Source organism: Anopheles moucheti, chromosome 2 (genome assembly GCF_943734755.1).
Source record: "Anopheles moucheti chromosome 2, idAnoMoucSN_F20_07, whole genome shotgun sequence".
Taxonomy (NCBI): domain Eukaryota; kingdom Metazoa; phylum Arthropoda; class Insecta; order Diptera; family Culicidae; genus Anopheles; species Anopheles moucheti.
The window spans coordinates 4,174,067-4,191,582 of NC_069140.1; the positions used below are offsets into that span (position 1 = coordinate 4,174,067).

General features: G+C 46.3%; 3 protein-coding genes across 5 annotated transcripts; 1 reads left to right on the forward strand and 2 right to left on the reverse strand.

Moving 5' to 3' along the window:
- Positions 1-210: 210 nt before the first annotated feature.
- On the forward strand, positions 211-4,926 carry LOC128299210 (serine/threonine-protein phosphatase Pgam5, mitochondrial). Of its 2 annotated transcripts, none has more exons than XM_053035104.1 (4): positions 211-635; positions 701-1,097; positions 1,183-1,696; positions 4,430-4,926. In XM_053035104.1, exons 1-3 carry the CDS (start codon positions 454-456, stop codon positions 1,462-1,464), a joined length of 861 nt encoding a protein of 286 aa, XP_052891064.1. In that variant the 5' UTR covers positions 211-453; the 3' UTR covers positions 1,465-1,696; positions 4,430-4,926. The 2 variants fall into 2 exon arrangements, with proteins under 2 accessions (XP_052891064.1, XP_052891074.1); XM_053035114.1 differs by having other exon boundaries at positions 1,186-1,696.
- Positions 2,994-17,256, reverse strand: LOC128299227 (calmodulin). Of its 2 annotated transcripts, none has more exons than XM_053035126.1 (4): positions 17,161-17,256; positions 8,298-8,984; positions 3,291-3,978; positions 2,994-3,188 (listed from the first exon to the last, which is right to left on the reverse strand). In XM_053035126.1, the coding sequence occupies exons 2-4, from the start codon at positions 8,298-8,300 to the stop codon at positions 3,031-3,033; spliced, it is 849 nt and encodes a 282-aa protein (XP_052891086.1). In that variant the 5' UTR covers positions 8,301-8,984; positions 17,161-17,256; the 3' UTR covers positions 2,994-3,030. The 2 variants fall into 2 exon arrangements, with proteins under 2 accessions (XP_052891086.1, XP_052891094.1); XM_053035134.1 differs by lacking the exon at positions 17,161-17,256 and having other exon boundaries at positions 8,298-8,646; positions 8,789-9,306.
- LOC128298830 (bursicon) lies at positions 10,631-14,955 on the reverse strand. The gene is made up of 2 exons (XM_053034629.1): positions 14,907-14,955; positions 10,631-10,959 (listed from the first exon to the last, which is right to left on the reverse strand). Exons 1-2 carry the CDS (start codon positions 14,953-14,955, stop codon positions 10,631-10,633), a joined length of 378 nt encoding a protein of 125 aa, XP_052890589.1.
- Positions 17,257-17,516: the final 260 nt, after the last annotated feature.

Below are 17,516 nucleotides of genomic sequence, written 5' to 3' on the forward strand. Positions count from 1 at the left end.
TTTTGAATGTAATTCTCAAAGCAAAATTAAAACATTTGCAGACTAGAATATTACGAAAGAAACATTAAAATTTCCAAAAAATCATCAACTTTCGAATTCATACAGGTTGCACGCCAAAAGGGTTAAGGGCAGCATTTACAACCCTACATTATAAACATGCGGAGACATTTCGGTTTGACAACATTTGCAAACAAAAAGGAAAACATCCGCGGGAAAAATAAGTTCCGTGTTGTTTTACTCCGTACTTAATAGTTTATTTGGCAGTTCAATTTTATTGTGATAATTGTGTTAGCTTAAGAAAATAGAACTTATAGCACTTAAAGTTTGTAGAACGATCTACTGGCTATACGTTGTATTTCAACCGAAGAATAATCATTGTTTGCGTTTGTTCGCCGGCATTCGTGTCCTAACCTCAACTTATTTTTGACGAAAAACTGAGAAAAACTGTACACCATGGGGGTTTGGAGTCGTTTTATGTCCAAAAAGCTTGTATCAGGTACAGTGATCGGTGCAATTGGGGGTGTATCCGGCTATTGGTTTATTTCGAAAACCTCCGAACGCCGGACAGTGGAAAATTCATTCACAACCAACTATGAACCGTCTTCGTGTGCAAGATGGGAATGGAACTGGGACCAGTAAGTACAAAGCAGTAAACATTGGCATTGCATTTTGATTGACTTTCCACATCTTCCTATTCTAGCCGTGATCCGAAAAGTCTCGTAAAACCACTCAAAAAAGTGGATGATCCGGAATCGCAGAACGATTACAATAAGGCAGTGGAATTGAAGAAAGGTCGTGCCATTCGCCATCTGATTCTGGTACGCCATGGCCAGTACAATCTCGACGGTATGACCGACAGTCAGCGAACGTTAACCGAGCTGGGACGTAAACAGGCCGCCTTGAGCGGAGAGCGACTGAAGCATCTCGCTCTACCGTACGATGAAATCGTTCGTTCAACGATGACCCGTGCACAAGAGACAGCGGAGATAATAGGCAAATCATTGATGCATCTAAAACTGGTCAACTGTCCGCTGCTAGAGGAAGGATCGCCCATTCCTCCGGAACCTCCGGTTGGTCACTGGCGTCCTGAAGCATCGGTAAGGATATTAGCGTCCTTAGGAATGGAAAGCTATCCTCTAACTAACTAATGTACATACAACAACACTCGCTGCGCTTTTTTAGCAGTTCTTCCAGGATGGTGCTCGAATCGAGAGTGCATTCCGGAAATATTTTTACCGAGCCGACCCGTCCCAGAAGTCGGACTCGTACACCATCATTGTATGTCACGCCAACGTGATACGGTATTTCGTATGTCGAGCTTTGCAGTATCCCGCCGAAGGATGGCTACGCATTTCGCTTGGGCACGCATCGCTAACCTGGGTATCCATCTACCCGGATGGACGGGTGTCACTACGCACGTTGGGCGACTGTGGTCACATGTCGAAGGATTGTCTTACGCGATAAAACGGATACACATTGGCGTGAGTGAGTTTAACGAAGGAGTATTTCTGCAGACTGTGCGGAAAGGTGCGGCAGCTATGTTGGCACAGAGTGTAAAGTGAAATTGCAATCTTGGAGGAATATCGCCACATTTTAGGAATAAGAATCCATCGAAACGAAGCATTAAATTGGTATTCTGAATACTGAAAGAACATCATCAATACGCACCGTTTCCCGAAGGGCCGGTCTTAAAAAGGTAAGTGATTTCATTTTATTATCGTACTAACAGCGTCACATTTCGGATGCACAAAATTCACATGCAACGATGGTGCATTGAAACATACATAAAATCCCTTAGCTTTTATTGATGTTCAGTGTTACTTTCAAGATTGTACATGGGTCACATGTGGTAACGAACGTTGTGATTTTTTTTCGTTTTGCAAAAGTTTGGTACTTGACTATGCGTGATTGTAATGATTTAATAGCATCTTTAGTATAGTAGCGTAAATGTTTGATTTAGTGGATATTTGTGTTATGCTTTAAAATATTACTCCACCAGCACTGTACTGTACGGTGCTTCGTCACTATCCATACCATAAATGCATAAGCTTGCGCAAAACGTATACACAATGCAACAACGCAAACAAATGCAGAAAAGAGTGTTGATTGGTATATTAACGATTGTTTTTATCAATTCCCCATACCTATTAGCTAATAGTTTTTATTCTTTGCGTGATCGTGACGTGATATCCGACACCTTACCACCTTCCGTGATCTTGAACGATCGTGGAAAGGATCAAAACCGAGATAAATGTACAGCTTAATCAGCAGAACGAACGATACGTAACGTCGATTCCAAATAACTATCTTTGAATTTGAACTACCGAAAGATCCGCTATAATCATCATCATCATCATCATCCTTTGCGGTTGATATGTTTTTCGTAGTACCTGCGTGTACAAACACATCATAGGGGATGAATGTTCATTAGATGATTGCAAAAGGAAAGAGAGTTTCGGAAAACAAATGTCGCATTTCTCGATATCTGTAATTTGGTTTTTTTCACCTTTCGTGCTTCACCGCTTCCTGTTCATCGTGAGTTTCGATACTTTTCCTTATTATTCTATCAAATATGGTATTTAGTAATTGCTTGCATGTTAAATCTCAGTGTATAGTTTCTTTTCTTAATACTTTTGTTTTTATTTGCTTTTTGAAACGGTAAATACGATGGAAAAAGAGTTTAAAAATTTGGCTTTTGTAAGTTATGCGAGCAGAGTGCGTGCGCCCTCTTTGTGTCACTGTGTCACCGTTCGTCTTCGTCGTCGTTGTCGTGCACTTGCAGAACATTGAAAATGGTATCTTTCGAGCGAGTTACTTCACATCTATCAAGTTATGATGAAGCAAAAATACGATTATATTTAATACTTCCTTCCCTTCTTGTGAACGTACGATAAAACTTGTGGTGCCGTTTTACTTGTGCTTCTTTTAATATGTTGCTTCTCGGATCGGATCGGAAATTCCCAATCGAATCCGGTACGCAGAGGCGGCCTAACCAGCGTGATGTTATAGGATGGCGGAGTGCGTTTCGGTTTAAACTTGCACTTCAAACGATGGCGAGCGTTGCGAAACGATTTCATCGTCCTCATCGTTTTCCTGGGAATCTTCCGGCTCACCGAGCGCATGGACGAACTCGTAGAAATCGATCCGCCCATCGCCATCCACGTCCACCTCTTTGATCATGTCCTCGACTGCAGCGGTGTTGGGATAGAAAAGAACAGAGAGTGTATTTCGTATTATACAGCACTAATCTCAGTGCATAAGGGTGTCATCAGAACGGCGGCTCTACTCACTTTCTTCCTCATCCAAATCTTCACCCAAACACTGCAGCACCGCACGCAGATCGGACGCGGTGATGTAGCCCCGGTTGTGCTTGTCGAACACGCGGAACGCGTCGCGCAATTCGCGCTCCTCCTGATCGGCTGACGTTTCCGCGACCGTATCCGTCATGTTGGACATGATGTCGACAAATTCCTCGAAGCTAACGTTCCCATCGCCGTCCACATCGATCTCCAGCAGCATCTCCTGCAGCTCCTCGACCCGTGCGAACTGGCCGAGCGAGCGCATCACCGTGCCGAGCTCCTCCTTCGTGATCGACCCGTCGTTGTCCTTGTCGAACAGCCGGAACGCTTCCCGGAACTCCTTCATTTGGTTCTTGGAGATGAAGCGTTTGTTTAGGCTGTAGCTGATGTTGTTGCCGGAAGTGAGCGAATCGGTTGTCTGCGAGCGGCGCTGTTTGCTGTGCAGTGGCACGTTCGCCCCATCGACGAACACGTTCCCGTCCAGGCTGGAACTGTCGCTGGGCGGTTGGTTAATGCTGTCCTGCCGGTACGGATCGATGGGGGACCGTGAACTCGAACGGCCACTGTGTCCGCTGGTGGATTCGGGCCGGTGCGAATATTGCTGCTGGTCGTTGCCCGCGCCTGTTGCGTTAGATCCCGCTTCCGGTGCTGTCGAAGGGTCGTTGTTTGTCTGACGGGTCTGTGGTGGGAAAATTCGGGCAAAAGGAAAATGTTTGCTTAGGACGGTGGTACGAGTTTATGCGCTGCTGCTCAACCCCATCTGATTGCACACGTTAATGGAGGTGGAGCAATTGATTCAATATGACCAGAGAGAACAAGGGTTTCGCCCCCCAAATAATGTATCCGTGTGTCCTGCGTTCCCTTATAATCCACCCGTTGACAAGTGGATATGTTATCGGTCAAACCGAACAAACAAGTCCCACAACCGTACGGCAACTGTTTGCTCGCTTTGGGAAATGAAATGTAATGTGGCTTAATGTTGAAAAAGCGTCCACGCTTGCCTTTAAGAGCAGTGAATTCGAATCGAAATTATGCCTGTCTTCGTCATGTCAGCAAATTTAGGACGTGCTACGTATTGGTATTGATCACTAATGCATACAATTTCTTTCCTTTTGCTTCCATCGTTCCAGGACCAGGCAAACTGAAAACATGTCACCGGGACCGATTTTGGAAACCATTGAAGATCCCTCCTCAGTATCTCAGTGCCATTCCAGAGTATCCTTACGTAGACCGTTCTCACACGTCAAATGCGGTTTAAAAGATTTGATATACTCGCAAATCAGTGAAGCGAACGAGAAAAACGTTTTTACAAAGCTTTTTTCTTGAAAAAACTAACAACACGTAAGGGACTTTAGGACACAGGACTTCCATTTTCAATTTCGATTACGGAAATGCACTCCACCAAGCAGGATCTTGCATTTTTAATAATCTTTAAACGAACATGTGATTGAATTCCTTGTATTTGTAAGCAACCCCTCTAGAGGATTGTTAACAGAGGAGAAACTGTTTTGTGAAAGGAGCGATACTCTTTAATATCTTCCCTTCTTCTGCAACAGCCAGACATTACAACAATCGCTTAAACGGTTTGAAATGTTTGCCAATGACAGCCCACGATGGTTCCGGTTCCGGTCAGCGGTCCAACAATGAAAGTATAATTTGCGAACCTCAAGGGAATGGACACCCCATCCGATACGATTGGAAGTATTAAAAACATACCGCCGAGGAGCTAGTAAAACGCGTAAAAAGGGACATGAGGATGCAAATGATGGTATTGATTTTTCGTACCATATTTTAAGCATAAAGTTTATTTTCGCTTCGGATTTCGTTATGTTCCCGCAGTGGAGCAGGTTGAGAGTGGCTGTGTGTAAGCCGTTGCTGCCGCTGCTTCAAAGTGAATTGTTGGCAAATATTTGACGAGTTTTTGATGTTCCCTGTATATTTGCCAGCGGCGGCGTAGAACTGTTGTAACGCATTCGTTTTGTCGATATAATTATACTCCGAGTTTTCGGTAGTCATCGGGAGGAATTAAATTTATCCTCGTGAAAGTATCGATGGCGGAAGTTAAAGCCCCTCAGATGTGATTTTCAGTCAATAAGGAAACAATCGGTGCGTAGAACTAACAAAAGACATTAAAGGAGAACCTTATAAAGGCGCATGGTGTAGCCAGATGGTGTAACTGATACGTTGAAAATGAAACACTTACCATCGCCTGACTCCCCCGACCCCAAAAGCCCCTCCTGACGCCTCGTGGCTAGTGTGAACATTTACGTAGGGGTTTTTGGAAATTTGTGAACACCCCAGTCGATACGCCCAGGCACAGTAGCCAATTATCACACTGTATCGCTTCTGGTTGCACCATCTGGTACGCGGCATTTCGGCACCACGTGTCCTTTGGCCTTTTGTGTACGCCATCGGTCGCTAATCGTTTCATCATCATCATCATCAACACCGTCAGGAGGACAAAAATCGATTCACTGTAGCGCGTTCCGGGCACACTTAATCGAAACATTGTCACAACGCGACAGCTTTCGAAACAGTGATACGTACGCGGGGAGGCCCTTACATTATCGTCAAGTGTCGACGGTGCATGAGGACACTGCACACTGACGGCGAGCAACAAGTCACATAATGGAAATCGAATCACTCCTATCGCGATTGGCATCATTTACGGGAAATTGTAAGTTTAATGACAATGTTACGCTGCGATCACGTCGCACGGTGGTTCATTAAAATGCGCCCCCGTTTTGCGACAGAGTTCTGTGAGTTCTTTACCGACATTTGACTGAGAATAACGTTCCGGAGGGAACAGGGAAGGAAAACCCAATGTAGAGTTCACTGGGAGAATAAATGCACGTCTCTTTAATAAGTTCGTGCGCAACCCTCGGGGGAAATTTGATGGACAGTAAGAGCATCTTAGCGAGAGCTTCTTTGGCCAGTGGAATTGAATCATACCGTTCTGCTGCGTTTGCAAGTTTCCAATCCAAGTATTTAGTCAGCATGTACAGCTGATATGACCAGCAGAGACGAGATCAGTTATCGTTCGACACTGCGGAAGACCGGAAGGTAGACCGGAGCCCCGAAACACTAACCGTCCACTTGTTTCCTTTCTAGCGCAAAGGTTAAACACTTCAAGGAGAGCAGCAAATGAATGTGCTGCGAAGAAAATGGTTCTGCGCGACGTACATGCAATCACGTGGATCCCATGTCCCATAAATGTACCACTCCCGATACCGGGCCAGCACCGAAGGACGAACCACAACTGCTATGACAGACACATTTAGTGTAGTCAGCAGTAGGTCGCAATAACGGTCGCATTCATGGCTTAGATTGCCATGTCGTGTCACAGCGTGTGCGGCAACGAGCGGGCGGAAGTCGATAAAAGCTAATGGTCAAATAGTGTTTTCCGTTGAATCGCTTGACCTTTGTCCAGCAGGTTTGAAGCTACCGAAGTAATCGCGTTCGGCCCGTTGGATCGTGGAGGATTAATGTGTCAAGGAATGGTTTCTCGACGTTCAGGACACACAATCGACACTCACGGTGCGTCGTGGCATTTACACTCGTGTCCAAGAGGTACTTAGGGCGCAGATTCCAGCTGAGACAGCTCACCGTTGAAGCGAGCTGGAAGTTGGTGAATTCATTAAACGCAATAGGGGTAGTCTTAATGTCTAAGCGTTTTTCGAAAGCGTCCGTGAGACGACTTCCATTTGCAAGGAACGCCGTCTTCTTCTGACACGTAAAATCTTTTGCATTATGTAAAATTAGATACAGTTTTCAGTCGGCAAGAAAGCTTCCGGTTGGGGTCGGCGATCACATCCCCACAGACACAGAATTGTTTCCTGGTGAATGTGGGTTGCGCAAGTTGTACCACAAAGTTCCTCGCGAACTTGGGATTCTCCATCCAAACAGGGAAATTATTAACATAAGAGCAACAACGGGAAGGTTCGGAAGGTTCAGTTTTAGGCCAACAAACCTCCGTAGATCTTCTAACCTCAATCCCCCTATGGCTTTGCGGTGCCGAACCGAGTGTAACAATGCGCCGTTATCGGGGAACCCGGTTTTAGGCCCCTGGTTTGCTAATGACTAAATTATAACGCTTTGTTTGGCTGCTGATGAACCCCTGCCTCCCCGTGGGGGGGGGGGGGGGTGGTAGTGGAGTTGGTTTATAACAAGCCACTTACATGGAACAGCCACCCTCCTCTCAACTCAACCGACCACCACCGCGACGACCGGTAATCAGTTTAGGTGGATTAATTTATGGCAGATTAGGATGAATCAACCCGTGGTTGAGGTTGATGTCAAACGAATGAACTCGTCCTCCTAGCCGTGCCTGATGCCGTGGGAAACTGGAGTAATGTGTCCATGGCGCCACAAACAATTAACTGGGGGAAAGTGTCAGGTGCGAGACTGTGCCGCGCTGCCATGCGATACAATTGTGATAAGATGCCTTCATGTACGTGTAATTTCATTACTCGTTGTTGGAATATTATACTCGGGGGGAAGCTTGTGACGTCCTGTGGTAGTGATCTCTATTTACGAGCGAGCGCACGTCGTACGTGTGGCGTATGCGATTAGTCTGCGGTAGTAATTAATAGCCGGCAGCTAATTAAGATCTTTCTGAATGTTGTGCCGCCGGAGTGTTAGAATGTCTTTTCTCCCGCTTATAGTAATAGCTTCATCAGGAAGAGGGAAAGCTTTTAATGTCCTCGTCGTTTGGCATACTTTCGTTCTTCTGATTCTACCCTCAGTTCTCCACCAAAGAAAAAGGCTCCCAACCAACGCCAGTTGCAATCTAATTATGTTAGCTCTCATCGCGAATTATAAACCGAAGCTCCTCGGTGGAGCTTCCCAAAAGCAGTGAAAGCAGTCTCTTACAATGAGCAAGTTCCACATTATTTCTGACACCATTCCGCACCGTTTGCGCCGTGCGTTACGTGTTTTTGTGACCATAAAGAGTTATATGTTCCTTTCCCCTTTCACCTTCACACCCTCGGTACTCACCATGATCAGTTGTCTGATGTCTTTGACGAAGGTCGATGCAGTGAGAAAGTTGTTCACCGCCGAGAAGATTTTTCCTTCCAACTTGAAACGGTTTTTGGGGTGTGGGTCGCCTACGTAGAATCCGTGATGATGGCGATATGGCGCGGGTCTGCGTTCGTGCCCCTAGCGTGCCCGTAGGGAAGCGTGGTGGGAAGGGATCGCTGCTGGAGGGAGTGGGGTAGGTTGGGTTGGGCTGGGATCCGTTTGCCGCGATGACGGTGATTGCGCGATTGATGATGCTGAATGGGGGGTGTTGCTGATTATGATGTTTGACCGGTTTGCGTTTGGGCCACGGTTGGGCTTTCTTTGCCTGTTGGTTCGGAAGATACCGAAGGTGACGGCCGTTCACATCGACATAAAACCGGACCCGGTTGAAATGTTTGGATATTTTCCTATTCCACACACGCCGAAAAAAAATGGCACACACTTCTCACCACGACCGACCGACGTACTGGGATGCAGGATGTTGGTGATGCGAGCGGCTTTTAGTACCGGTGGTTTATAGCGTTTTGCTGCCAGTTTCGATCAATCTCGAACAGATCGTTCGGACGAACGAATGTTTGCACTATTATCGAGCACCAATCAACACATTCTTTAGGGGGGGAATAACACCTCCAGAGAGAGAGGGTTGTGATGTGAACCGAATGGCTGCGAAATGAAATAAAACTTTATGAAGAATTAGAGTACAACACGCCGCACGTGGAGTTCCTTCCCGGAGCAGATCTGGACTGTGGAGTTCATCATCATATCGTCGAATGAGATGCCGCCCCAGTAAAGTAAGTTCCCCACACATGACCCAAAGTTGACTGAATGATTAATAATGGGGGTTTTTTTCTGTCTTCTATTTTTCTCATTGCAGATTTCTGATACTCCGATGATGTTCTGGGGATGTTTTTTGTACGAAGACGACCATCGTCATCACCGTTTGTTCGTTTCTTTGCCGCTGCATGTTTGTTTGTTTGTTTGTTCCACGCACGAACTCGCCCACCATGCCCATCGTGTTGTGGTCCAGCTCCAGCGCGTACTTTACGTCTACGTGAATTCTCGTTTGTTTTGCTCTTATTTGTACTTTGCCTTCATCAAGTCCCCAGTCAAGTGCCGACAATGCCGTTGCGTCGTCCATGAATGGTTAATATGTTATCCGCGTAAGGTAGTCTGGCCTGGTCTGGTCAATCCGTAGGTCATTCGTAGAACGTTCGCTTGTAGTACAGTTACGACTTGCTGTTCAGAATGCAGACAACGTGTCTGCGCGATTGCAACCTTCTTCTACCCCGATGGATGCGCCCGGTTGTCCATCAATCGGTGACGTTTTTGAGTTTTATTGCTCGTTTAAATGGATTTAGTGCTAAGAGATTATGATCATTACGGGCAAATGGTGTCGTAAAAACAGGCAAGATAATGTCGCTGTGATTAATGGGATGCGATGGGTTAATGAACGTTTGTTTTTGTGTTTTGTCCTGGAATTCCTGCAGCGCGCAATTTAATTTAACTTCAACGACTCCCTTCCGTTGCATTTGTATCGTTAGTGTGGATTGTTTATGTAATTTGCTCGAGTTCGAAATTAGGAACCCAGCAAGTAGTGCCGAGAACGTAACTTCAGCTACTAGGGCACCAGTTAGCAGCGCGAACAACAGAACACGTAGATGAAGTATAATTACTATGCAGCTGTTAAAAAAAAGTATAGGACAAATACACACAGAGGGACGAAGGAACGAAAAGGAGCCACAGGGATGCAAGGAAACACGGAACAATAATGAGTTGAAGAAGAGAAAAAAATGCAGGTTGTTAAAGCAAGGCCAAAACACGAACAAGCAAAACATTTCACACCGTTGAGAGGAAATACAACAGAACGCCAAGACGGGAAAGGATAAGGAGCTTTGCAGCAAAAAAAAATCGGGGTTTAGTGCGGAGATATGCAGCAGTTTTCGGGTGTTGTGTGTTATCCGGGTCAGGTCCGGTTTTTGCTTACGACCGGGGCGCGCTGGTGGGCAACACTTTTGGGCTTTTGGGAGAAGCGAAACTTTTAGCTTCCGTAATTCCACAGGCTGGAACTGTGGAGCCAAAAATTGTGAAGCATGAAGTAGTAGCACTAGACGGAATTATGTTAGCGTTGGTGTTGGCTTTCGGGAAGACTTTCGGGTTGGGATGGTAGTTTGGAAAGTTTGCGCTTTTTTGTTGTTCCTTTTCCAAACCGGAAGTATGGCAGGATGCAAGCGGAATAATATAAGCAGCTTTTTTCGGGGATGCTGCGAGACGCAGCAAATTAGGATCACGGGAGCAATGGGGAGGGGGTGTTATCTTATCGCACGGAAGCGTACAGCATGCGTAACATCGTAACGGGGGTCGGGATGGTCGGAACCTACTTTGCGGAACTTTTTCTCGCCATTCTTCGCCTTGGGACAGAAGAGCGATACGGACGCTTCCCGTTCGCCCGACTCCTGGCAGCACATGCACGACCGCTCCATCTGCCAGATCTTGCTACCGGACACCTGGATGTAGCTGGCACAGCGGCCAATGCACGCGAACGATGGGATGGGCTTCGGTACGCAGCCCGGATACTGGAGCACGTGGATGACGGGCGTTACCTGACAGTCATCTCCTGAATAGTGAGATCCGCCATCCTCTGACCGAAAAGTGCCGAGATAGGATCGGATGGATCGGGTGGATATGTGTGTGTGTGTGTGTTTGTGTGTGAATGAAAGAGAAAGAGATAAAGAGGGGAAAGAAAGAGAGCAGTGCAGAGAAAAGGGATACAATAGTTTAATTTCAAATCTATGAACAAGCGGTACGATAAGCATCACCGAGGCTAGTGACAAAATTCGGTCGTGGTTGGTACGCTGTGGTCGATTAGTTTGGTTTGTCGATTAGGTGCAATTGAATTGTGGTGATGAGTGCTGTGCGTGTGTCGTCATAGGGTCGTCACCCGATGTTAAGCTGCAAAGTACATACAGAGCTGGAAAATAGGATTACGAATGATAAATTCGAACGGACTGGACAGGACTGCGAATAAACAAATGTGAGCAAATATCGTTAAATGGAAAAAGCTGCTGCACAGCCAATTGAATGGCATTGATTTAGAATTAGAGCAACAGAAGCGTTTTGTCAATGATGGTGTTTTTTTTTTGTTCTGTCCATCCGATGAAGTCAATTTGTCACCGTGAAAGAGGAGTAATCCGATTTGCAGGCAGCAAAAGGGGAACGCAATTCTCCTAACGCCCGTCGTCAGTCACATGCTGCTGAATTGCATTGCACCTACACGGGTTGTACATTTAGAAGAATTGGTATCTCTACAATTTATTGCTTTCGCTCCATTCCATTTCCAGTGGCCAATCGTACGATTGCATTCGCAAGCATCTCCCGTGATGCGCTCGGGAATGCGATCGACCTAGTTGGTTCGCAACCAGGGGACTGTACCGAAAACCGGTACGCTCGTCCCGATCGATAGACAATCTATGGCTGTTCCTTGCCGGTGGTGGTGGTGGTGTAACACAGCTATAAATTCAAAACCTGTTGGACAAAAGCGCCAACCGGGGTGCTATCTGCACGTGTGAGAGTGGGTTCACCCACGTACCGTAACAAGGACATTCAATTGCGCTTCTCCGTTGGATACCGCTGGGCAAATAAATGAGCTCTACTGCTATTACTCTTCTGGCAACACCGTTCGTGTGTAACCGTTATTGCCCCCAAAACAAATGGGACGAATTAACTTACTCAAAAATGCTACGCCGCAGCGTTGCGAAGTACGATGCGATCAAGTTTTGGGAAGATAATAAAATAACAACATAAAATTACGTTTATTGCAGTAGCGACGGTGAAGGAGAAAGTTTTGCGATTAATTTTCTTGTTAATATTTATCATCCACACTGCTGCGAATGCGGGGTTGTTTGGAATGTTATTTCGGACGGTTTGTCTCCCAAAAACCTTCCACTTCTGCTTGCTTCCAGTGCTCTAGTACATGGGGCGGGGTTTGGAGTTGGAGAATGTAATCCCAATATCGCAGAATTCTTGCTTGACTTATGTTCACCTGCCCCAAAAAAAAAGAAGGAAAGGTAAACCCGGATTTGGGCTCCAACGTACATACTGATGCTGTGAAGCGTGGAAAATGGAGAATTTGTTCCGGGGAACCGTCGTCCACCGTTGGGTCTTTGTACTCGTGTTTGTTTCCTTATCATATTATAGAATCTTATCATATTTTAGTGCATTTATTTAACAAAGAACACCTTTCATGTGTGCTTTCGATATCAAAGCAAACTTTGAACCTGGCGAAGATCATCCCGTCTTGTGAGGGAGCGCATATCAAATGTCTTTGATGGTCACGACAGCAAAAGCTTCTTGACACTGCTTCCTTTCCAGAATTCCATCACCAGTATCGACAACCGGAGTAATAAATCTATCGCCTTTCGTTAGCTTTGACGAGCTTTCTCGCCCACACTACGGTGGGGTCGGAAAGCTACGAAAGGATGGCGTGCTCTTTGCAGAATATCGAACGAAGGCGCCAAAGGACTCCTTGCATGAGTTGTGGGCTGTGAAGCAGTCCCTTTTTTTCTTCCCAACTGCATCACGATTTGTCGAATTGTCAATCCCCTTAACAAACCCGACCGGACAAAGACAAGTCGGCAGTGACGTGATTCGTGTTGTCAAACAACTCCCTGTTTGTCCTTTTCGCATATCCTTCGCCACGTCTTCGCCATCCGCCGGTGAGAAGTGAGAAGTCCATCGACGAAGCGTCGCTGTTGACATATTTGGACACTTATCCCACATTCGTCCGATACTCTGTGACCGATTCTCGTTTCACACCGACGATGATGATGATGAGCCTGAGTGGCGCCGAGTGGACATGACTGTTGGTGGTGGAATTGATGGAAGAGAAGGATGTAATCAAACTTTGTTCCCGCCTTTCATCCTAGCCCAGCACGACAGCACGACATCGTCACCGGATGCTCCATGCATGGACGAAACTTTGTCAACACTTTTGCATGGAAAGTTGTTTGATTATGAACCCCACGGTATTAGTAATCGTGAGGGCTTAGTAAAACACATGACACATGATGTCAACGGTTTTTATTGCGAATTTGGGGAAGAGTTTTGGCCCTACCACCCATCCCCCGAAGGGTCATGGTTAAAAAATAAGAAATCAATACGATGCAAACGACGATGGAGCCCAATGGTGCTGTTGCTTATCGGGGGAATGTGTTTGATGTTTGTCTCGTCGTAATGACCATCTGGCGCTATCAGTTATCATACCATTGACTACGATTCTGGCATTCTGGCATCGTTCAGGCATAGCCTGATTGCACATGGACTGAAAGTAGAAAGTTTCACCAAATGCTTCTTTAGCTACTTTTGTAACAAAAGACTTCCGCCAACACCACTAAGTTATCAGTTTCGATGGACTTATCGGATTTAACGCTTGTCCGAGCAGAACCGTAACTTTCGACATGTTGAAATAAGACTTTCCCTTTCTTTTTGCGGGGCGAAGGGGAAGCTAAGGAATTGGTCGCCGGTAAGTAAGCTAAATAGTGGATGAAGTATTCGATGATGCGTTAACCATGATTGGGTTTTATCGAGTGAACGTAACTGCAAGAGTGAATCGGAGTTCAGCGATCTTTCGATTACGTTTGGGGGATATTGGTCACACAATTTATGAGTGTCCATAGATCAGATCTTCACGATGCGGAAGGCAAGTCTAGGCCCCAACTTAAATTATAGCTATGAATTCTATTGGAATTCAGACGAAGCTTATCATGCTTCTAGAATGACCGTGACTAACGTCTTCAATGGAAAATCCTTAGTGCTCTTGGACAATCCCTTAGAATAGGCCAGGGTCTGCGAAAGCGAGTTTTGTTTCACATTGGAAGTGAGTCAGTCGACACCCAAAATCAACGAGCCAACCGAGACATTGGACCTTATCAAATTTAAAGAATATCTCTTAGTTCTTAGTTCTTAATAAGATGACCTCACTGTAACGAACTCACACGACCCCTGGATGATGTATGCTGGTGATGTCACCGAAATGGCACCGAACAACCAGAGCTCTGCACAAGATATTTCTGATGTGTTAAGCGACAATTTAAGGCACTGCTGTATCAGCCCAAGTACCCTGAGAAGATTTCACTTGTTCGACCAGTATGCGAAATGCGAGAGATATTGATAAATAATCACGTCTGCAATCTAACGCTTGGTAATACCTTCTGCAATTGTGTTTTGCAGCTTATTGTTACATTAATAGACCCACCATCGCTACACTTATTTATGACACAGCAGAAATATCTTTGTTCCGTTCGTCGGTACACGAACTACTTCCAGGACTCCTTTACGTGCTTTGTACGTCATAAGCCCTCCAACGAAAAAAAAGAAAACCAGGAGAAAGGGTCATTTATCATGCCGAATGTTGCCGAGCGGGAAAAAAGTGAGTAAGAAATGGTGTGTGTCCTATTTCAAGACGAGAACTCGCACAACTCGCCCAAAACCGTTTTGAGCGGAATCCGCCCACAGCTCGGTACGTTTTGTGGTACGATTTCGATTAAAAATGACTAGCATCAATCATGATAAGCCAGCAAGCTGACTGACTGCCGTCTGCAAGGCAAGGCACGTTGTCCAAGTCCTCAGTGATAGACATGCTTCTAATGGTTTGGCTTCCGTGGTCTCTGCGCGGTCAGTTCCAGAAGCGGAGAAAATATTTAGATGAAAGTGTCTTATTGTATCTCCGCATGAGCGATGAAAGCAGCAGAGGATCCAAACCACTGAAGTACAAAAACACTTGACTAAAAGCCGGTGATTTCGCTTCCGTGATTGTTTCGTATTGGAAAATTAGGCAAATTGCTGTTTGACGGAGGGTTGTTTCGGTTGTTGTCTTAAGAGATGTACTGGAAACGAAACAACCAGCTGGAAATCCGTACCAGCATCATTACCCAACAGAGCAGATGCTGGAGACGCGACTAGAAGTGAGTCAATATTCAAATAAGAGACTTTATCTTTGCCACTACCAGAAAACACGGAACAGAAGAACCGTGCGCAAAAGATATGAATTCCGCTAGTAGGGCCTCGTCGGCATTATTGTAACGTCGGTGGGTGTTTTTTTTTTTTGTTTACGCCACCATAACGGTAACACCGTTCCGTAGTTCCGTTTCCGTAGTTCCCCTTGCTCCCACTAAGGGGGAATGGTATTTAATAAAGAAGGAACTTCACGGTCGTGCTTTACCTTCATCGAGCCGTATCGCGTGGAGGCATTTTCAAGAGATTGGGCATTTTCGGTGTTTATTGCGGGGTATTGTGGAGAATTGTAGCAGTGCGTCGAGTGACAAGTGCTGTGTCGGAGGATATGGAACAGGAAATTCAGTCAAGCAAATTCGATAAAACCACGACATGCTTTCAAGCGCTGCCGCAGCTTCGGAAGATGTGTATCTCCCAAAAGCGCATAAGAATAGAGCGCCTTTCCCGGGGTGGGGGGAGCTTAAAATGCCACAAAAACCGCCCCCCCATCACCGCCGTTGAAGCGAAATAATGATCGCTAAACGATCATCGAGTGCTGCCCGCCGCGCACCAGCAGAACATCCCAAGAAAAAGCTCATCTTTACCGTCGGAACGCGAAAAACCCCCGCAGGAAGCTCCAGCGTAGAGAAGAGAGTTGGAGTGTCCAGTGCATCTTATGCTAACTCTCGCGGTGCCGTGTTTGATGCGATCATCGCCCAAACAAAATCTGCACTTTGAAGATTATTTTGCATAAAAAAAAACGGACGACCATGGATTTACGGCATAATGTGTCCAAAACCCGTTTCGCGTGGCGCAGTATGGCATTTTATGTTTTTTCTCCCTTTGCTCGGTTTTTTTTGTGCACAACTGCAAAACGACACAGAAAAAGGAAAGGTTCTTAACAGGAATTCACAGAAACAAAACGTCCGGAGGGGGTTTTTTATGTTGTTGTTTGTTGCTACTGAATTGGAAAAACCGTAAAGATGATTCTGCTTCACTGTTTGTATGTGTGTGTGTCTGTTGGTGGGAAAATTGTGGGTTTTCCACGAAGAGAACAGAAATACTACAGGCACCCCTTTGGCAGCCCAGCCTTGCCACCGCCTGCGTCTCCATCATCCGGACGATGGGATGAAAGATGCAATAGAAAAAGATCACGTTAGCAGCAGCAGCGAGATGATGCCTTCAGGGAAGGAACCGACTAATTGGGGACAAACGGCAACAGAAAATGGAAACTTGGCAAGGTGGCAAGGTGAAGGTTGATTTGAATTTCATTACATAGCATCCTTCCCAGCCCCGTAGACGAGCGAATTCTGCAAGCCATTCAAACTCCTGCAGCAAATCCCTTTGGTGGGTTTTAAATTACACACTGTTTTAAAGTCACTCGTCGTGCACCTCGTCGACTGTCTGTATCAGGTGAGCATTCCACGAAAGGGAAAACCCCCCGTTCTTTCCACCAGCACTGGCCAAGGTTAGTTTTTCACGAGCAGCAGAGTCGTTGTGGCCACTAAGGTTACACACGGGACAGTTATTCGCGTTATTAAAGTTTGTTCGTTCGCTCAACGTCACTTCTCACGTGTTCATCTTTTGTTTGTATATTGTCCCCCGTGAGTCCTTCGCATCCGCGGGGTAGGACAGGCTTTCACACACAGTCAACACACTTGACACTGATTCTTCATTCCATTCCGTTGCAGCGAAAAACACTCGCGGAATCCCTGCAGCCACAATCGGGTCCTCAGGGCCACAGGAGTGGGGTGGGGGAGGAATGCTTTCCCCACTGCTCACTCCTTGCACAGATAAATCACCCCCACCCTCCCGGAAGGTGAACACAGCATCAACACACAGCGACAACAACCTTTGTTGGGCAGCAAATGCTCCTGTGTGTCACTCCACTCCACTTGCGCTTCCGGTTAGAAGGAGTCCCGACGTTGTGGCCACCGTTCGCCGCGCACTTTATACCGAGAATGAGCATCTTCCGAGTGCGGACTGTTTATTATATCCCGAATCCGTGTGCATTCTGGCTCTTCGTTCTCCGGAAGCTCTCGCCAACTCTCCAGAGTTTTGGGGCTGTGTGTGTACGTGGCGGGCTTCGTGCGTTGGCCATCGTTCCTGCGGGTGGTGTTTGCGCGACTCCCATGGCGGGATGGCAAAGGTCGCCGCGGACTGTAGGGGTGAAGTGGTAGTAAAGTGTACTCGCCCCGAGTGGTCGGT

Bases quoted from the DNA above. Each gene is read 5' to 3' on its own strand.
- LOC128299210 (XM_053035104.1), top strand. From the start codon at position 454: ATGGGGGTTTGGAGTCGTTTTATGTCCAAAAAGCTTGTATCAGGTACA. The intron at 636-700 runs GTAAGTACAAAG...TTCCTATTCTAG, and splicing joins TGGGAATGGAACTGGGACCA to CCGTGATCCGAAAAGTCTCG. The intron at 1,098-1,182 runs GTAAGGATATTA...GCGCTTTTTTAG, and splicing joins ACTGGCGTCCTGAAGCATCG to CAGTTCTTCCAGGATGGTGC.
- LOC128299227 (XM_053035126.1), bottom strand. The intron at 3,189-3,290 runs GTGAGTAGAGCC...ACACCGCTGCAG, and splicing joins AGATTTGGATGAGGAAGAAA to TCGAGGACATGATCAAAGAG.
- LOC128298830 (XM_053034629.1), bottom strand. From the start codon at position 14,955: ATGTCTATCACTGAGGACTTGGACAACGTGCCTTGCCTTGCAGACGGC. The intron at 10,960-14,906 runs GTCAGTCAGCTT...CTTTTCGGTCAG, and splicing joins GCCTTGCCTTGCAGACGGCA to AGGATGGCGGATCTCACTAT.